The 17,805-nt window shown below is 40.6% G+C and overlaps 1 protein-coding gene across 15 annotated transcripts in view; it reads right to left on the reverse strand.

Annotated features, from left to right (window-relative positions):
* Window positions 1-3,330: 3,330 nt before the first annotated feature.
* Window positions 3,331-17,805, reverse strand: part of TNS3 (tensin 3) — a 243,433-nt gene continuing 228,958 nt past the window's right edge. For all 15 annotated transcript variants that reach the window (XM_075493671.1, XM_075493666.1, XM_075493665.1 and 12 more), the window contains 7 exons: window positions 17,045-17,140; window positions 14,520-14,597; window positions 12,756-12,833; window positions 8,052-8,220; window positions 6,980-7,048; window positions 6,822-6,848; window positions 3,331-5,810 (listed from right to left, as the gene is read on the reverse strand). In XM_075493671.1, coding sequence (XP_075349786.1) covers window positions 5,666-5,810; window positions 6,822-6,848; window positions 6,980-7,048; window positions 8,052-8,220; window positions 12,756-12,833; window positions 14,520-14,597; window positions 17,045-17,140 — 662 coding nt within the window. In that variant the 3' untranslated portion in view covers window positions 3,331-5,665. The remainder of the gene's footprint in view (window positions 5,811-6,821; window positions 6,849-6,979; window positions 7,049-8,051; window positions 8,221-12,755; window positions 12,834-14,519; window positions 14,598-17,044; window positions 17,141-17,805) is intronic.

Genomic DNA, 17,805 nt, shown 5'->3' on the forward strand with positions numbered 1-17,805 from the left:
GAAGGGACCTTAAAGATCATCTAGTTCCAACCCCCCTGCCATGGGCAGGGAGACCTTCCACTAGACCAGGTTGCTCAAAGCCCCATCCAACCTGGCCTTGAACACTTCCAGGGATGGAAGTGTTCCAACTTCCACAACTTCTCTGGGCAACCTGTTCAGTGTCTCACCACCCATATCATAAAGAATTTCTTCCTTATATCTAATCAAAATCTACCCTCTTTCAGTTTAAAACCATTACCCTGGTCCTATCACTACACTCCCTGATAAAGAGTCCCTCCCCGTCTTTCCTATAGGCCCCCTTTAAGTACTGGAACGCCGCTATAAGGTCTCCCCGGAGCCTTCTCTTCTCTAGGCTAAACAATTCCAACTCTGTCCTCATAGGGGAGGTGCTCCAGCCCCCTGATCATCTTTGTGGAGTCAGCATGGCATCATCAAGAGGAAGTCATCCTTGATCAACATGATAACCTTCTGTGATGAAATGACTGGCTTGGTAGATGAGGGGAAAGCAGTGGATATTGTCTTCCTGGACTTCAGTATGACCTTCGACACCATCTCCCATAACGCCCTCATAGACAAGCTGTTGATGTAGCAGCCTGATGTAGCAGGATAAGCAGACAGTGAGGTGGATTGAAAACTGGCTGTATAGCTGGGCCCTGAGAGTGCTGATCAGCAGTGCAAGTCTAGTTGGAGGCCAGTAACTACTCATGTACCCTAGGGGTCAATACTGGGTCCAGTCCTGTTTAACATCTCAATCAATGACCTGGATGATGGGGCAAAGGGTACCCTCAGCAAGTTTGCTGATGACACAAAACTGGGAGGGGTGGCTGATAGACCAGAGGAGCATGCTGCCATCCAGCATGACCTCAACAGGCTGGAGAAATGAAGTTCAGCAAGGAGAAGTCCAACGTCCTGCACCTGGCGAAGAACAACCCCATGCATCAGTATATGCTGGGACCACCCAGCTGGAAAGCAGCTTGGCAGAAAAGGACCTGAGGGACACCAAGTTGAACATGTACCAGCAATGTCTACTTGCAGCAGAGGAGGTGTGCAAGCAAAGTATTGCCAGCAGGTCGAAGGAGGTGATGCTTTCCTTCTACCCAGCACTGGTGAGGCCACACCTGGAGTACTGTGTCCAGTTCTGGGCTCTCCAGTACAAGAGAGACATGGACACACTGGAGACAGTCCACTGAAGGGCCACAAAGATGATTAAGGGACAGGAGCATCTCTCCATTGAGGAAAGGCTGAGAGAGCTGGGACTGTTCAGCCTGGAGAAGAGAAGGCTCGGGGGAATCTCATTAAGGTCTATAAATACCTGAAGGGAGGGTGCAAAGAAGATGGTGCCAGGCTCTTCTCCATGGTGCCCAGTGACAGGACCAGAGGCAATGGCACGAACTGAAACACAGGAGGTTCCCTCTGAACATCAGGAAATGCTTTTTTACTGTGAGGATGACCAAGCACTGGCACGGGTTGCCCAGGGAGATTGTGGAGTCTCCATCCCTAGAGATATTCAAAAGCTGTCTGGATGTGGTCCTGGGCTCCAGATAGCCCTGTCTGAACAGGGGAATTGGACCAGATGACCTCCAGAGGTCCCTTCCAACATCAACCACTCTGTGATTCCACAAATGCCAAAAATTAACATGGGTACAAACATTTGTGCTTTATGCAAGACACTAAATGTCTGCAAAGGAAGGGAATAGTCCTGGTTTGATATCCCTTGCAGTGACATGTAATGCAAATCCCTTCTCAGTTATTCAGCAAGACCCTTAAATTCCCTAATAGCTCCCCTTTGCCCTCTTGGTAGTCTGCCAGACTTGCTAAGTCTCCTGCAAGCTTCCTGTTTCTGACTTAATGCTTTTGAGAACTTCTTTAGCTATTTGCCCTCATAACTTCCTTTGTGCACACTGCCTGATGTAGTTTATACTATTGTAACCCTTGCACTAGGTGTCAACAACAGCAGAAGCAGAGGAGGGGTTTACTCTGCCTATCTGGTGGGCCAAGTTTTCCTGTTCCAAGAGTTTTCCAATATAAATATTTTAAAAATCACAAGGCAGCAGCTTGTGCCCCTTTTAAAGAGTCTGTCTGTTCACTTCAGGGTCCCTCCAAAGAAATGATTTAACAAACAAAGAGTAAAAAAGAACAGGCCTCTGCAGCCTTTCAAAGACAAAAATGTAAGGGCTGAGTGCTGACTTGTTTAGCCTTGCCAAAGGAAGACTGAGGGACACAAGGAGGGGGGTCAGATCTCTTGCTATAAATACCTCAGGGAGAAAACAGTTATTCATGCTAAGAGACAATGCTGGCATAAGAACAACTGCATATAAACTACCTGTGAATACATTTAGGATGAATACTGAAAGTAGATTTTCATCCACTGGAGCAAAGAGACCCCAGAGCAGGCTTCGAAGAGGAGCAATAGCAGCACATGTGCGCACAATGGCATCTGAGTTCAAGAGTTTAACAGGAGACTGGACTCTGACACAGAAGATCCATTTTGCATCCTTGTCATCTGTTCCGCATTATAATTCATTCTGATAAAAGATGAATTACTTTTCATGAATAACTATCGCGTGCTATGCCCATGCTTAAACCTCACGATGAATGATAGTCAAGCACACTGGATGAAAAATTCCTGCCAGCCTATGCCTCATAGAAAAGGCATCAGCATGACATACCAGAGTTTATCAGTCTCAGAAATAATCCCAATAAAGTATGTATATAACTCAACCTTCAATGTGTGGCTGATGCACAGATTTTGTATTCAGAGAGCTATTTCAGCTAGGGGTTAGATTTCTCACCCCCCTCATGCTCCTCTGGAAGTTTTTCCAATGTAGTCACTGTGGAGGCACAGTTAAATGGGTACAGACATCTCGGAAGGTGACATCATACATTCTTCCTTCTTACACTGAAATATGCAATGCAGGCAAAAGGCGCTTTTAATACCATTATAACCGCAAATGAACTAAGAAAATCATATGCTTCAACTAGGCTTGAACCACTAACACAGACTCATGTGAAGCCAAGTCCTTGAAAGAAATCTTTAAGAAACAAAACTAAACCAGTTTCGGCACACAACCTATTCTTTCACCAAGCAGGTTTTGCTCATTAGCTAGTTTTGAATGCCAGAAGGTAACGTTCTTTCAGAACAGACTGTTCTGTAACATTGTGTTGTGAAATTTCACATTCATAATTTTATTATAATCTGAATAGAGGCGGTATCTGAATAGCACAGAAAATGACTATACAAAGAATTTATAGAACATTCATTTACATACTGGAGACCTTTTGATGCTTCTTTACAGTTTCAAGAAAGAGGCAAAAATTTTCACTAGTAGGTAAATCCAAGAAGGAAACATTAAGTTTTTAATGATACTGTTGGATACATGGAAACCATTTAATTAAAAACATGGCTTTTAGCATTTTTGTAGTTTAACACTGTACGATTATAGTAGTACATTTACTAAGCAGGTTAATAGGAGTCTGGCTAAATACATGTGTCAGCTTGCTGCCATTAGTTATGAAACTGCATATACACATCTACCAAAAACCTTGAAACAAAGTGCTGTATTAACTATTTAGTCTTGTATTTGCCATGAACGTACGTTTCATGAATATCTTTCTACATACACTACACAATGGTACATACGGAACTATTTTGCTTTGTGCATTTTTTAATTCATTAAAAAGCAAAAGCATGTGGCAATATACCATCCAAAGGAATGCATAATAGAAAACCTCCCTTAGAAACAGGGCAACTTCTTTTTTCCCACTTACCAAGTAGAGCTAAACTCCCAGGAAACAGCACCAGGAGTGTCAGCATTCAATTCCTTATGCTCATGAATTCAGCAGGCCTTGAGAAAGCACAAGGAATAAAAAATAAGGCCCTGAATGGAACTGATAATACATGGGAAAAAACAAGACACTTTATTTTCAGTCCAAAGGCCAACACTTGGTGTCTAACACTAAAATTTAAGTATCATCTACAGAAGTGAAAAAATATAGTAAAAAATTCCTCCTAATTTCAATGCTCACAACACATCAGATTTAAATCTGACTGAGACTTAAATCTAATTGAGATGTCAGCTGAAGAAATTCACTGGGCTCCAACTGGCTGACTAGATTAGGCTACTGGGTTCTTCGTGCATCAAAAGAATATTAAAAGGAAACTTGTCCTCACATGTTTCAAAAGGATCAAAGCTCCTAAAAGTAAGAACTGCATTCTTTTTTGGATGGTACATAAACACCATTTAAGTAGTATACCTCTGTGTCAGAAGAACATTATTATTTGGTATAATCAGAGGCACTTGCCTTTGTTGCTTCAACGGTAGCTACTACGCTTTGGATTGCTTCACCCTTCTACAAACATCCAGTGCCCACTGCTACTAATACACCACTTCCTGGTCCAATACATTAAACTTCAAATCTTTCTTCTCTCTCCCTATCTTCCCCACTTTATAACACTTTATAAAAAAAGTTATAAACCAAAAATAGTTCCTACAGATTAAAAAAAGCCAAAAAATCCCCCAAACGCCAATAAAAAGGGGGCCAAAAGAATCCACAAATATAATTATGTATTAGGTAAGGGAACAAATGTTACTACCAAAACAGTATTGGCAGAGACAGGAAATGGAAAGTATCTTGTCACTGTAAGACAAAATCAAAATATGAGACTATTGTCTATAGCAAGGCACAGGCTATACACACTTTTACTTATGCAAAATAGCACTAAAGAGGCAAAGCTCAACAATGGTCTAGTTTAAGTACATCCATATGACATATTAAGATCTGAGATCTACTATAAATAATCTGGCACAGGTGAAAATATATAAATTATAAAATTTTCTTCTTTGCTTTTCCCTCATTTTTATCCTGCAATTATTAAAATAGAGAATCTTCCCTGCTTAGTTCTCTGTATAAAAAAATAATACAAAAAACCCCAACTACAGAATAGGTGTCCATGCAACCTTTTTTTTTTTGTTCTGCCCCCTCTCCCCTATTTAAAATTTTTCAAACTAAAACAGCCCAGTCTTCTTAACACTAAATGCAGAGCAATCTCCCTGAATATTCCACGTTGTCGCTCCTTTCTTATCAGAAACCAACTTACACAAACCTTCTTTTCACATACATCTTCCCCGTTTCCATTCAATTCCCATCACTGATCACATAAAGATGAAGGAAAGAGCAAATAGTCTTCCTCAGACCATCATTCTCTTAGGAGCATGTTTGCAAGGCCTATAGCTACTATTGATGCAACTATGGCAAGTGTCTTTGCGGAGGTTATACAAAACATTTTCTGCACAAAAAAGTAGCACAGCCTAGTGAGTATTTCTGCTCCAATAAATGATGAGAAACAGCATCTGAAAATGTATTAGAAAACCTTCAGGAGAAAAGTTTTTCACTTATGCTTCATTCTGGTATGGGCTACATGGGTTTGGGTAGCACCCAGCTTCTTTTGTTTTGTCCTTTGATATAAAAAACAAGAAATAATGCTTTGTTAATTCAGAGGCATCCTCAAAGAAAAGGCTGAACTCTTGCAAACACAATGCAAACAGACCGTCCTCTGCTTTCCTTCTTGGGAATGACAAGATTCAGACATTGCTGCTGAACAGGCTTTCTCCCTCTCACAGTGCTTTCCTTCAGTGAAGAGCTCTGAGTCAAGGATGGAAAGGCATCAGATCTTCTTCTGGGATCCGATCATGACCTTTGATACAAAGTTCACAATGGCGCTGGCAGGTTGCTCTGGATCGTGCTCTGCAAATAGGTGGCATACATTGTCTGTGGCACTGCCTTGCTTCCTGGCAACGAACCCAAATACTCTGCAAGGGCAACAATCACAGTATATCAGAGACAGACAGACAGGCATTGCTTCATTTCATAAAGCAAAAAAGATACTGCAGAAACCAAAAGCACAAATCAGACTTCATCTGTTCTGATGGACAAGGTCCTGTGTGACTGCTAAACACAGTGGTCCGGACGCACCAGCCAACTCGGGAGCTCCTGAGTGGCTCAGGATGGCCAGAATTGGGGAAGGAGACTGTCCCCTTCCTTCTACTCTGTCTATATTGCATCCTGTACTGTTTGCTGTCAGAGACATGCTGCTGACCCTGGGGATATATTTAGTCTGATTCAATACTGCTGTTCTCTTACCTACCTTGGGGGGTGTGTGGTGTAGTGTGTCAGGAATTGCCTAAAGAGAGGTTTTGAGGGCCACACATCTCACTGGACAGAGTACTGGAAATAGGACTTAAGCCATCTATTTCTGTTCCTTTCTAGAAACCAGTGCCTGAGCTCTCTCCGTTTAGGTTTTCTCTTTTGGTAAAAGGGGGACAACGATGTTTGCCTTCAACAGAAAACATTTTGCAATCCACTGGTAATTATATATTTATGCCACACACTAGTATTACTAGGAGTGTTTTCATCTATGTGTCGTGTGTAGGATTTTTTTTTTTTTTTTTTTAAAGCTATCAGTCTAAGTGAGACAAGTAAGCTTGTGTTAGTGTTGCTGGACAAGTGGAACACAAAACTAAGTAACAAATGGCTCTGTTTTCATTTCTGAAACTTCAGTCAAATCACAGACCTGCGACCTAAATAAACCACTCTAGCTCTTGCTCCAGACATCCAACCATCACTAATTAGGCCCTGACTTGCAGAGGTGCAGATGAAGTAACTGAAGTCTAATTACAATGGCCAGAGAGATTTTTGTCTCTGAACAGCTGCTTTCCCTTCTACACCTCTGACAAAGGTAACTGAGAACACTAAGAAACTGATCACTGTAATGATATTCCTAAAACGTTCATTTAAAGAGACTCAGACAGGTGTCCACTTACTTTGCAGAAAGGCCATCTTTCATCCATCTTGTTGTCCATTAAGAAAGCAGTAAAAAAAAAAAAAAGGAATGGAGAAATAGAAATGAAACATATGTTAGGGTTTTTTTGTAGATCAACAATACAAACAACATATTAGAAATACTGCTTGTTTTCCTTACTTTCTGTCCTGTGGATCCAAAGCACAGAAAATAACAGTGTTGACTGGATAATGTCGCCGAAAAAAGAGTCTAGATAGGAAGAAATAAAACAAGTTTTAGGAATAGTTAAGATGCTTAAAATTTTAAACAATAAACAGATCTGAAAAATAAATTATATTTAAACTAAATTTAATAATGACGATATATTCTTTTTGCTATTTGAGTGACTTTGAAAGCCACCTGAACTGCTCCAACCAAATAAATCCATATTTAGAATAGCAACGTCAAGTTTTTGAACTGAAAGAAAACTGAGCCTCAAACTAAGAAAAAGAACTAGAAGTATGAAATGTATTTTTTCTAAAAACTTCCCATTCAGATACTATGTCAGTGGGAAATGCAACTTCTTGGAACTTGTGAATAATTTGATTATATTAAGTTTCAAAAGATAACCACTCCTAGGCATTATAATTTAAGGTTTTGTCCTTGATCTGCTATAAACACTTGCAGACCCCATGGAATCAAGAAGTCTGGCACTTTTTTTTTTTTAACCTATAATTAATTCCTGTTGTCCCTCCTTTGTTATTGTCAGCTGTAAAATCTGAAGACTTTGTGGTAGCCTTAATAGCATTCAGTACAAAGTAAATATAAATTAACTTTTTATCATAGTATTTTACAGGCTATCCAAAGCAGTATTTCAAATATTGGAGATACACAGTGTCTGCTTAGGCCAACTCTGTTCAGTGATACTGGTGAAAGATACCGTGAAGATAAACTATTTCACTGAATAGGTTGAATATCAAATGCTGGCAAAGCCATTACTTTCCCTTTTTATAAGAAATAACAATGATGAAAAAAATGCCATGGCAAAGTGACCTTCCAGAGGTAAAAGCTACCAGGTGGAAGTAATGTTCATAGCTTAAAACATTCATTCTCCAGTACTGCAGACAGCTGACACTGTCACCGTCATTCTTTAGATAATCCTGTTATCCTCTCAGACAGACTGCAGAACATAATTAGGAAAATCAAATCAACAGCAGCCAACACTTGTTGGGGACAAGGCTGGATATTCTCTTCCCACCCCTCTTTTGCTTACTTTCTTTGATTATCTGTCAATGTGATTCCCTGCGCAGACACCTTGAAATGGACAACGGTTGAGACAGGAGAAGGATCTTGCATCAGCGTCAGGCTCAAGGCTTTCTGTACTGCCTGGTAGCCTGTGAGGGACTCCATCTCCACTGAATTCAGGTACCAAACGTTACACGCTGTAATGAAAGAGGGAAAAGACTTTGAGAGGTCATTACCCAACAGCAAGCAAACAAGTATCTTCTGAAGAAAACCAGACAAAATATAAATTTTCCACCTTTGTAAAGCAAACAGGGAAGACCGGCAGCAAACTACCAAACCTTCTACGTGTGCCTCACCTTGTCCCACTGTTGCTTCATAGTTTAAGACTATAATTTTGGAGGTCACAGGCCTTTTGCTGTCCCTTTGTTTTTAATACCTTTATATTTAAGCCAATGACTGTATTTATCACCCACGGATCCTGAAATTTAAATAAATACAAGACAGCAGCAGAGAGAGGCCACTCATAAGTACTACTACAGCAAAGACATTCGTGAGGGGAAAGAATGGGGATATTTTGCTTTTAAGTTCAATTACAGCAGCCAATAAGAAAATACACATTTTTGCAGCATACGTGCACACATTTTACACTTTCAAATGATATTTAAACTATATTCAAAGGAATTCACTTGTTCGGCAAGACAAGAACGTTTTCATCCCATAAAGAACTGAGGGTTGCTGCAAAGCTCACTTCTCATTAATTTCATAGTGTTTTGTATGTTTAGTGATTTTAGGGCAAACAAAACAACTTCCACATGGAGAAAAATAACTGACTTACGTATTTTTAGGTCTATTCTTTACCTCAGCATGCACTTATTTTTAAAAGCCCTATTCCTCTCCTAGAGATAAACAGAAGCTCATTGGTTTCTAAGGCTACTGAACAGTTAATTCTTTTACTTGGTCTCATATCAAACCTGCAGTGAGCACTACGAAAAGAAGTACTAATATTATATAGCATTATATAGTAGTACTATAGGACTGTATAATACAACATAGTACTACATGGTAACAGTGCCATATAACATTATACAGTATTATTATTATTATATAGTATTAATAGAATTATTCACATGCTTAAATACTTTGGGACTGCGGTATAAAGTCAAATTTACAAGCAGATTAAGAACATTTTTGAAACCGAAAAGCCACCTTAGTCTTACTCTACAGCACAAGCAAGAATGATTAAACACATCCATAACTAAACACTGGTACCAACAGACTTTGTGTTTTGGTAAAAACAGTTGTGTAGGTATCCAGCACAGAATTTACAACTCTGGCAGCTGACATATGCAAATTACCATTCTAATATTTCATTTGTTTAGCAGTTTAGCTTGGCTTGCCAACCTTACTATGAAAGCAAAGATTAAATTAAATCTAATAGCTTCTCTTTTCATATGGCTATCCTTTAATCTGATTAAAGCTTTCTCCTATGACTATCTACATAAAATACACAGCTAGACATTGGCACTTTCTAAACAACGAAGCAATTGTACAGTTAAAGACGGCATAAGTGCAAGTTTGATTCCAGCATGATTATCAGCCCAATAACTTCAAGCTCTGGAGTCTGTCAGTGAAAGAAGGGATCCAGAGGTTTGATTGATTTGATTTGTAAGTGTAAAATTTCCCAAACATATTTGCATACTGGTGTGATAGTTTCAGTAACCTTTGTCTGAATCAATTAGTATACAATTCATGCAGAGAGGGACTTAAGATGATGAACGGCAAGTTCAATGAGGCCTCCCTCGCTGAACAGCTTTCTGTCATGTCTATCCAGAATTGTAAATAACATTCCAAACCATAAGCTCTCATCTTCTCACATCATTACTGTGTATGTTTGGTACAGATCTAAAGCTCTTCATTATCCTGTAAGCCTTTCCCACCACAGGAAGCTTGCCTTGTTTACGGTCACACTCATCACCACTTCTGAGACCCAGATGAAAGGTTTCCCTTCCTCTTCTGCCACATGTTGCACTGGTGTCAACAGACTGTGTTCAGGTTTTGTTTCTAAATGAAATCACCAAGCATTTTGTCTAGATTGCCCTCAATGTGACAGTTCAAAAGCAGTCACCAAATACAGTAGATTCCTTTACTTCTGTAGCACAAATAAATGGAACCTTTTTCAAAAGTGTTGGAAAGTACAAAAATGTCGGCTTATAAAGGAGATTACAGGAAAGGAAAGGTAATGAGAAAGGCTGAAAGATTTCTCATTTAAGAACATCATGCATGGTCTGATGGGGCATCGAATGACAGCAATCCCACAGAAGCCATACTCAAGACTAGAACAAAAGGAAGGCATCTGTGTCTTTCGTGCAATGCAGCTGCCCTGCAATGTTGCTGCTCTCGTCTTCCACAGGTGGCATTTGTAGTCACGTCTGTGCTACCACCAACAGCTACACAACGTGGCCATTTTGAGTAACCCCTCCTGCTTTTAGACTGGGAACGTGCTTTGTTCAGAATGCTTACTCCCCTGACTGTATTAGTGGAAACAGATACGACAAACTGGGATGTATTCTGGGGCAGAGAATTTTGCTGCCGAACAGGAAGGTTAATAAAGTAAGGTCTGTTCTAGGGAAAAGCCACTTATCTGTATAGTTTCTAGTCTCCAGTTGTCACTCTCTAGGAAGCAAAGGATTTCTGGTCAGCTTCTGCATTTAGAAGATGACCGGAAATGCTCATTAGGTTTTTCATACAGCTATAAAAAATGATCACTCTAGGAAAACACATCTTCATTTTTTGCTTGTGGAGTGGGAAAAGGGTGGGGTAAAGTAGGGCAGGGAAAAAGTGCATCTGCTTTGACTAAACTGCAGGTGCTCACACAAGCTCAGATAGTTGGTAAAGAAACAATTTACATGTTTCAGGTCTGCACTTCAGTGTTGAACTCCACAGCTTGAATATCTCTATGACTGGAGAGGGACCTCTGAATATGGAAAATCAGTGGTAAATGACGTATCAAGGCAAAAAACCCTCCAAGAATCTCTTTTAGCTAATTTACCTATTCAGGTTCCAAACCCTTGTTTAAAAACAAAAACAACAACAACGAAACAGGGAAAAACCAAATGTACCAAGTTCCCCAAATGATCCATGATGTGACAGCCCCCATATGGAGTTATCTGACTACTGCCCCAACTGAAGTAAGAATTTTTTTCTTTGAAAAGCATTGCCTGAGCAAGGAGAAACCAACATTTCTCAAAAGACAACATATAACCCTTTTGCTGGGTTTTAAAGAGGGAAAGTTCTACAAAAATTCATTCTCCTTGGTTTTTGTCCTGTTGGCTGCAACACACACCACCAGCACTAGCAGACAGAAAGGCCAACACGTTTTCAGTCCTGGCACAGCCTTGCAAAGGCTTGCCATTGCCTCAGCCACACATTCCTGCTTGATTACAGCACTCGAAGTGGTACTTCAAATTTTTAAGTCAAAGCAGACTGCTGCACAAGCAAGGAGCAACACTCTCTCTCTCCAGAGCTGCTCAGCTTGGCAACTGCCACCTTCAGAAGTGCCCTAAAATGGGTGAGGGCAATGAGACAGCATTCTTATAAAGGCATGCTTGACCACAACACTTTTGCTTGTGGCTCCAGTGGTAGGCTAAACTCAAAGGAGAGTGGCAAATGTGGTGTATTCTCCTGCTCTAATGGGACTAATCAGGTGGACAGAGAGATCCTGGGGAGAATTCATAGCAGCCTGAAAACCAGGGACCATAGGAGGGTTTGGACTGGATCCCCTGGGCGTGCCCACTGTACAGGGGAATAACACAGTGGCTGCATTTCTACTAAGGACAACCTTAAGATTATGAAGTACTCAGCACCATGTCCAATAATGGTGGGTTAGGACGCCACCATACTTTTTCAGACAGGCTATTTCACTAGCTGTCTCCGGGTCAGCTGCACACAAACAAAGCAGATGAGAAGCAGAGCACACCTCTACACAGCTGCTGCAAATACCTCTATTTGAGAGCGATACAGGTGGTACCAATGCATATAACATCACATCATTTGGAGGTAATCTTGTCAGGGTTCTTCTGTCACATCAATAAGCTCACAGTAGGACAACTTAACTTGCCAGAATGGGTGCTGCAGTATGCACGAGAATCCATAAAACAGCATCCAATGGAGAAGACACTGGACATTTCCTAACAACATGGAGCATCAAGCAAAGAACAGGGCAATGTTTGGGTTTTGGTTTGTTTTTGTTTGTTTGTTTGTTTTTTCCTTCAGATTGATGGGACAGTAAGCATTTTCCAGTGGTATTGTTGACCCCTATGCTGAGGATTTACCGCTACGGAACACTTTCCTTAGTTGCCTTTTGGAGACCTCAGACACAGCTCATGAACCTCTGCAAGAACAGGTTGAAAATATCTTCTCTAAGTTCATCAGTTATGAAAGCAATGTCACCGCTTAAAAATTGCTGTGCTTGAACCAACCTACGTGTACCTCATATTCTCATGGGAGACACGACTGGAAAGCAAACACAGAGTTGAAGAACTTAAGAGCTGGCTGCAGAAAACAGAAAGAACTTGGTACATATCCTCACAGTGCCCTTTACAATTCTACACAGCACTCTAAATTTAACTGCTCCCTTTAAACATCCTCCAGTCCAGTCTAAGCCTCAGCTTCTCCCAGCCTGTAAGATACAAAATTTGGTGACAGTCAAATGCAAGGAAAAAGTTTAACAAACCTGCACCCTGTTTGAGAAGCTCCGCTGCTGAGTTTGCAGCAGTTTGTGGAGAAGTTTCTGCTATCTCTTCCAAGGGATCTGCAAACAGAAAACACTGTCCATGTCTTGTTTGGACTTGAATTGACAAATCAACGCACATGGTCAAGTATGAGTTTAGCCTTTGTAATTGTGATCTCATCTACTGGACAACTCTTGGCCAGAAACATGAAACAATCTTGTATCTGCAACTATAACCTTCATGTGGTTTTTGTGCTGCATCATTTTTTTTTCCCTCCAGCACTGCAGAAGGGATGCTCAACCTTTATTTCCTGACAGTAAAAGATGTAACTACATAGCATATGCCACAGGGACACACATGATGTCACATTAAAACAATATGAATAGCTATATTCCCTCATTACAACCTCTAAATTTTTTAAATAGTGCGATTTTAATTATCTCATTTAATTTGTATAATGTACACTAATTTAGGCACAAAGACTTGTGTGTTTCTATGATGAAATCAATTAACCGTATTTTCATTCAGAAGATGACAACATAATCCTTCTTTCTTCATACTTATGTAGAAAACAAACATCTGAACTATTAAGACACCAGTGGAATGTTTGCCTCCAAATCTTCTGTTAAAATTAGTGAGGTAACTCCATCAGTATGTTATTTCAGTTATATAAATGCATGTAAAAAGATCTCACTTACTGCTGTATTTAACATGATGCATGCTGTCTTTGAATACATTCAAATGAGGAAGAGAGCAGTAATACGGTGTGTGACACTATTCACGTTTAGAGTTATCCATATGCTTTAAATACTCCACACACTGTGTCCAGAATCATTAACAACAGAAGATCATCCTAAAATGCGTGATCATATGGGATTCAAAAATAAATCCAAAATAAAATTTCACTGTGGTATATTTATTCAGGACAAGGCAAATGTTTCAGTCCTGCACCTCTGCCAGAACAGAAGGAGCTTTCCATTTTAGGTGAGGAGGATAAGGAGAACCTACCACACTGGTTTGCCATATAAAGAAATCTCTGGTCACATCTACCATAGCATGTTTTTGTGCTAAAATGGTTTCATTAATGTATTTGCATAATTCAAATGCTATGTTTGAACACTGACATATGGCCTTTAACAAAAGTTTAAAGAGTTCAGTAGAAAACCACAAGAATGTTTACCATTTCAATAATATATCTGGTGTTAACTTCATGTGGGAGAGTAACAGACAACTGAATTATGGGGCAAACATAGCTACATTTTGCTGTTGTCTCAAAGTGGTTTATGAAATCACCATAACCAAAATTAGAATTACAGTCCCATGATGCAACACAGGCTTTTTGATCATTTACTTAAACAATATTGGGACCTGTGTAAGTTGCTACTTCCTTCCTGCCAGTGTCACACTCAGGGCACCTTCTGTTCTTTACCTACTTGCCTTCCCTAAAGCCCTTTTGCCACCCAGACCTGAATGAGTGGTTACATCTAACCAGAAGTACATTTGTCTTCCTACATGCTAGATTACTGTGTGGATTTCCATGATGCATATATGTTTATGACTGGCATATCACAGTACTATTCTGCTCACAACTACAGCTTAGATAAGAGCCATCAGCAGTACTGAAGAACCACTTTTAAAACACAGCTTCCTTCCCTGTGCATTCTTGCTTAGATCTTGACTTGTGACACGTTCACCTGCCTTCAGACACTGGCACTTTGAAGGAGAGCTTGGCTGGGTATCTCTCTTCTGTACTTAAACAAGCATACCTCTGTCTGGGATGAGAAGCTTGCAGGGCAATGCCAGTGGAGTGATGGAATGTTGATACACCAGAGCTGTCAAACTCCCTGTGGTCAGAAGAGTAACAAGACATGCACAGTTAACTTCGTGGATAACAAGAATGCTTAACAGTTATGTTGGCTCTCAAGTATTTTATAGACCAAGGGGCCTCCCGCCCCTGCCCTTTAAAAATAATTCTCTTGGCACCTAAGCCAAGACCTTCTTCGATCAACTTTAGTGTACTCATGTCTCCCAGCACTGTCCCAGTTGGATGTACTTGAACTCATTAATCACAATCATACACTCCCTCTCCCTCCTTAAACACACTGCTTAAATCCTAACCTAAACGGCTTTGCTTCAAATGGAGAAAGCACGAAAATGACAAAACCAGTAACATATGGAAGTCAGTAAATTCCTTTCAATGCTCTTAAATTGTGCTACATGAATTCTTACGAAGATGCTAAGAGCACAAGGGGTCAATGCTATGTGATGTGGCAGAGAAAGAGCGAGGAGCTCTGCCTCTTAGCCACCTAGTCTCCACTGTCTAGTGCTTTGTCTACACGCACCTCTGTTTTGTGCTTCTAAAAGTATAAAAGATGGCCTAGAGAAAAACTCCTCCATTCAATGCAGCAGTGATGTACATAGCATTCTCTATTAAATTATTCTTCTTTTCTCTTCAAAGTCACTTTTGTCATTTGGACTTGGCTTACTTAAGATAATTAAACATTAGTCATCCTTGACATTAGCACATGAGACTATATTCTAAGGAGTGAGAGGAAGGCATAATATTCATCAGTCTGTTTGTACAAAAAGCCATCCTTCAATCCCATTTACTAACAAACATTGAACATTATAATCATGCACTTGAGAAAAATCACAGTTCCACCAAAACCAACCTCATTTTCACAGCCCATCAAAAATTTCTCTGAAATGGAAAGATGACCCCGTTCTGCAAGGGTCTTACAGGATCGCAAAGACCAATTGATACTATTAGTCCTTCATAGTCTTATCCATACAAGTGTGTGGTAGTGCTTGCCCACCTACTTTGTGAAGCAGTTTTGAGGCTGCATACACTGAAAGATTAGGAGATGCTCAAACTAAATTAGTAGGACTACATATGTGCCATAAACAGGTACTTCAAGATCAAGGTAGGACTGGGCTAAAAATTCTGATTTGAAATAAGTCTTGTGCCAAACACTGACAAAAATCAATCCATCTTTACTTCAAATAGGATCTGTCATTTTACACTTGTTCATTTTACAGTAGGTGACCCTTTCACGGGTGTATTGGGTGTATGAGACAAGGCTGGTAGGCAGGGGGTGGGAAGGCTGCAGGGGAGAGGCCAGGGGCTGCCCCATGCCAGACACAGCCGGCTCCAGCAGACCCACTGTGGGGCACCGCTGAGCCACAGGTGGGATGCCTCTGGGAAAGCGTATCTAAGAAAGGGCAGAAAAGGCCACACAGAGACAAGAAGGGAACAAAAAGCGTGAGACACAGCAGAGGGAACACCATGATAAGAGGAGGAAGAGGAGAAGGAGGTGCTCCAGGCACCCAAGCTGACATCCCCCACCCTGCAGCCTGTGCAGGGGCTCACGCTGGAGCAGATGGATATTTCCTGAAGGAACTGTGGCCCACAGAGAGCACATGCCGGAGCAGATTTTTTCCCTGAAGGATGGCAGCCCATGGGGAAAGCCCACACCTCAGCAGGGAAAAAGTGGGAGAGGGACGGAGCAGCAGAGAGGAACTGTTCTGCAATGCCCTCCACCCCCTCCTGCACTGCCTGCGGTGGGGGTGAGGAGTCTGGGGGGAAGCAGTGAAGTTGAGCTTGGGAAAAGGGGAAGGAAAAGTGTTATCTTAATGTTCGTCTTTCTTTCTCACTACCTGAATATCGATTTTAATTGGAAAAAAATTAAATTAATTTTCTCCAAGTTGAGTCTCATTTGCCCACGGTAGTAACTGGTTAGCAACCTCTCTGTCTTTATCTCAACCCATGAGCTTTCTTATCCTATTTTCCCCTCCCACCCCAATGCGAAGGGCAAATGAGTGAGCAGCTAGGTAGGTGTTTGGCTGTTTGCCACAACAGGTAATGCGCTTTCATCATATTACATTACGTAGGCTGATGCAGCATAATTTACTTTGTGAATGTCCCACTCCGGTGTCATTTTAGCCAGCTAGTATACAGTATAAATATAACACAGGACAAAATAAGGCAAAGGTCCTGAATCAATAAGGCCCATAACAGTCATCTAGTTCAGCTGTCTGCAGCGGCATTGGTAGAGGTAGACAAGCTTGACTGCTTGAAGCTTGGTCATGTGCATCTGTGCTAGAGTGCCCTGCACATATACTTAAGGTAAATGTGTACAAGGCTCCTATAACCTTAGAATGGGTTCCTACAGAAATCATCAGGACTTGAGCAAAGTATTCTCTCATTTGCACTCCATCCAAATCTATAAAACAGCTCTGACAAATGCAAAATGTTTCCACTTTCTGTGTCCCTGTGATGCACAGTACTTACCAAAATATGGTTCATTTGGGCATCCTTTCAAGCGCACCCCCTTGTGAGTGCATTCAATTAGAAAATGCCTTACAAGTTCATTTGACAAATCTCCAACTGTGTTGAAAAAGAAAAAGAAAGCTCATGAAGAGAAACAACAAACTGACAACAGTCTCACAAATTAGCAGGTCTTTATGAAGCAGTTTTCCACATTACCACCAAATGTTTTATATACAGCATGCAAAGAATACATTAGACCTGCTCTGCTGCAAGGTTACAAGCTGTAGTAAAAAGGCCATTTTGCAAAAAACAAACAAGCAAATAGCTCGCTTTAGACAACCAGAGGAAAAGGTTTTATAATCATAAGCAATTGACATCCAAAAATACACTGGGGTCCAAAATTTGCAAGCGTGGTCCCAGCTACAGGCAGGAACAGAAGTCTGGAAAATGAATGGTAAGAAATTCTGATGCACTTGCCCATTAGAAGAACTTGTGTCCAATGTGACAAGGGAGTAAAAGTATGATAAAATACTCAGATTTCTAGTGAGAGTTCTGCTCGCAGAACTTTTCCAGATTAAAACAACAGAAGATTTAGCTACACAAAGGTAACCATGCCAAGTCTCTCAGTGAATTTTTAAGTTTTAAAATGTTTGCACTTTTATGCTAAGTCTTTGCTCATGAAAACAAACAATTACATGAAACGCTCACGTTTCACTAGATTTTTAAAGACTGTTTTTATCTCTCAGGAATCTAGAACAAATCAAAATTGTTAAGTTGGATGT

The sequence above is a fragment of the Mycteria americana genome, chromosome 2 (assembly GCF_035582795.1).
Source record: "Mycteria americana isolate JAX WOST 10 ecotype Jacksonville Zoo and Gardens chromosome 2, USCA_MyAme_1.0, whole genome shotgun sequence".
In the NCBI taxonomy this organism is placed as follows: domain Eukaryota; kingdom Metazoa; phylum Chordata; class Aves; order Ciconiiformes; family Ciconiidae; genus Mycteria; species Mycteria americana.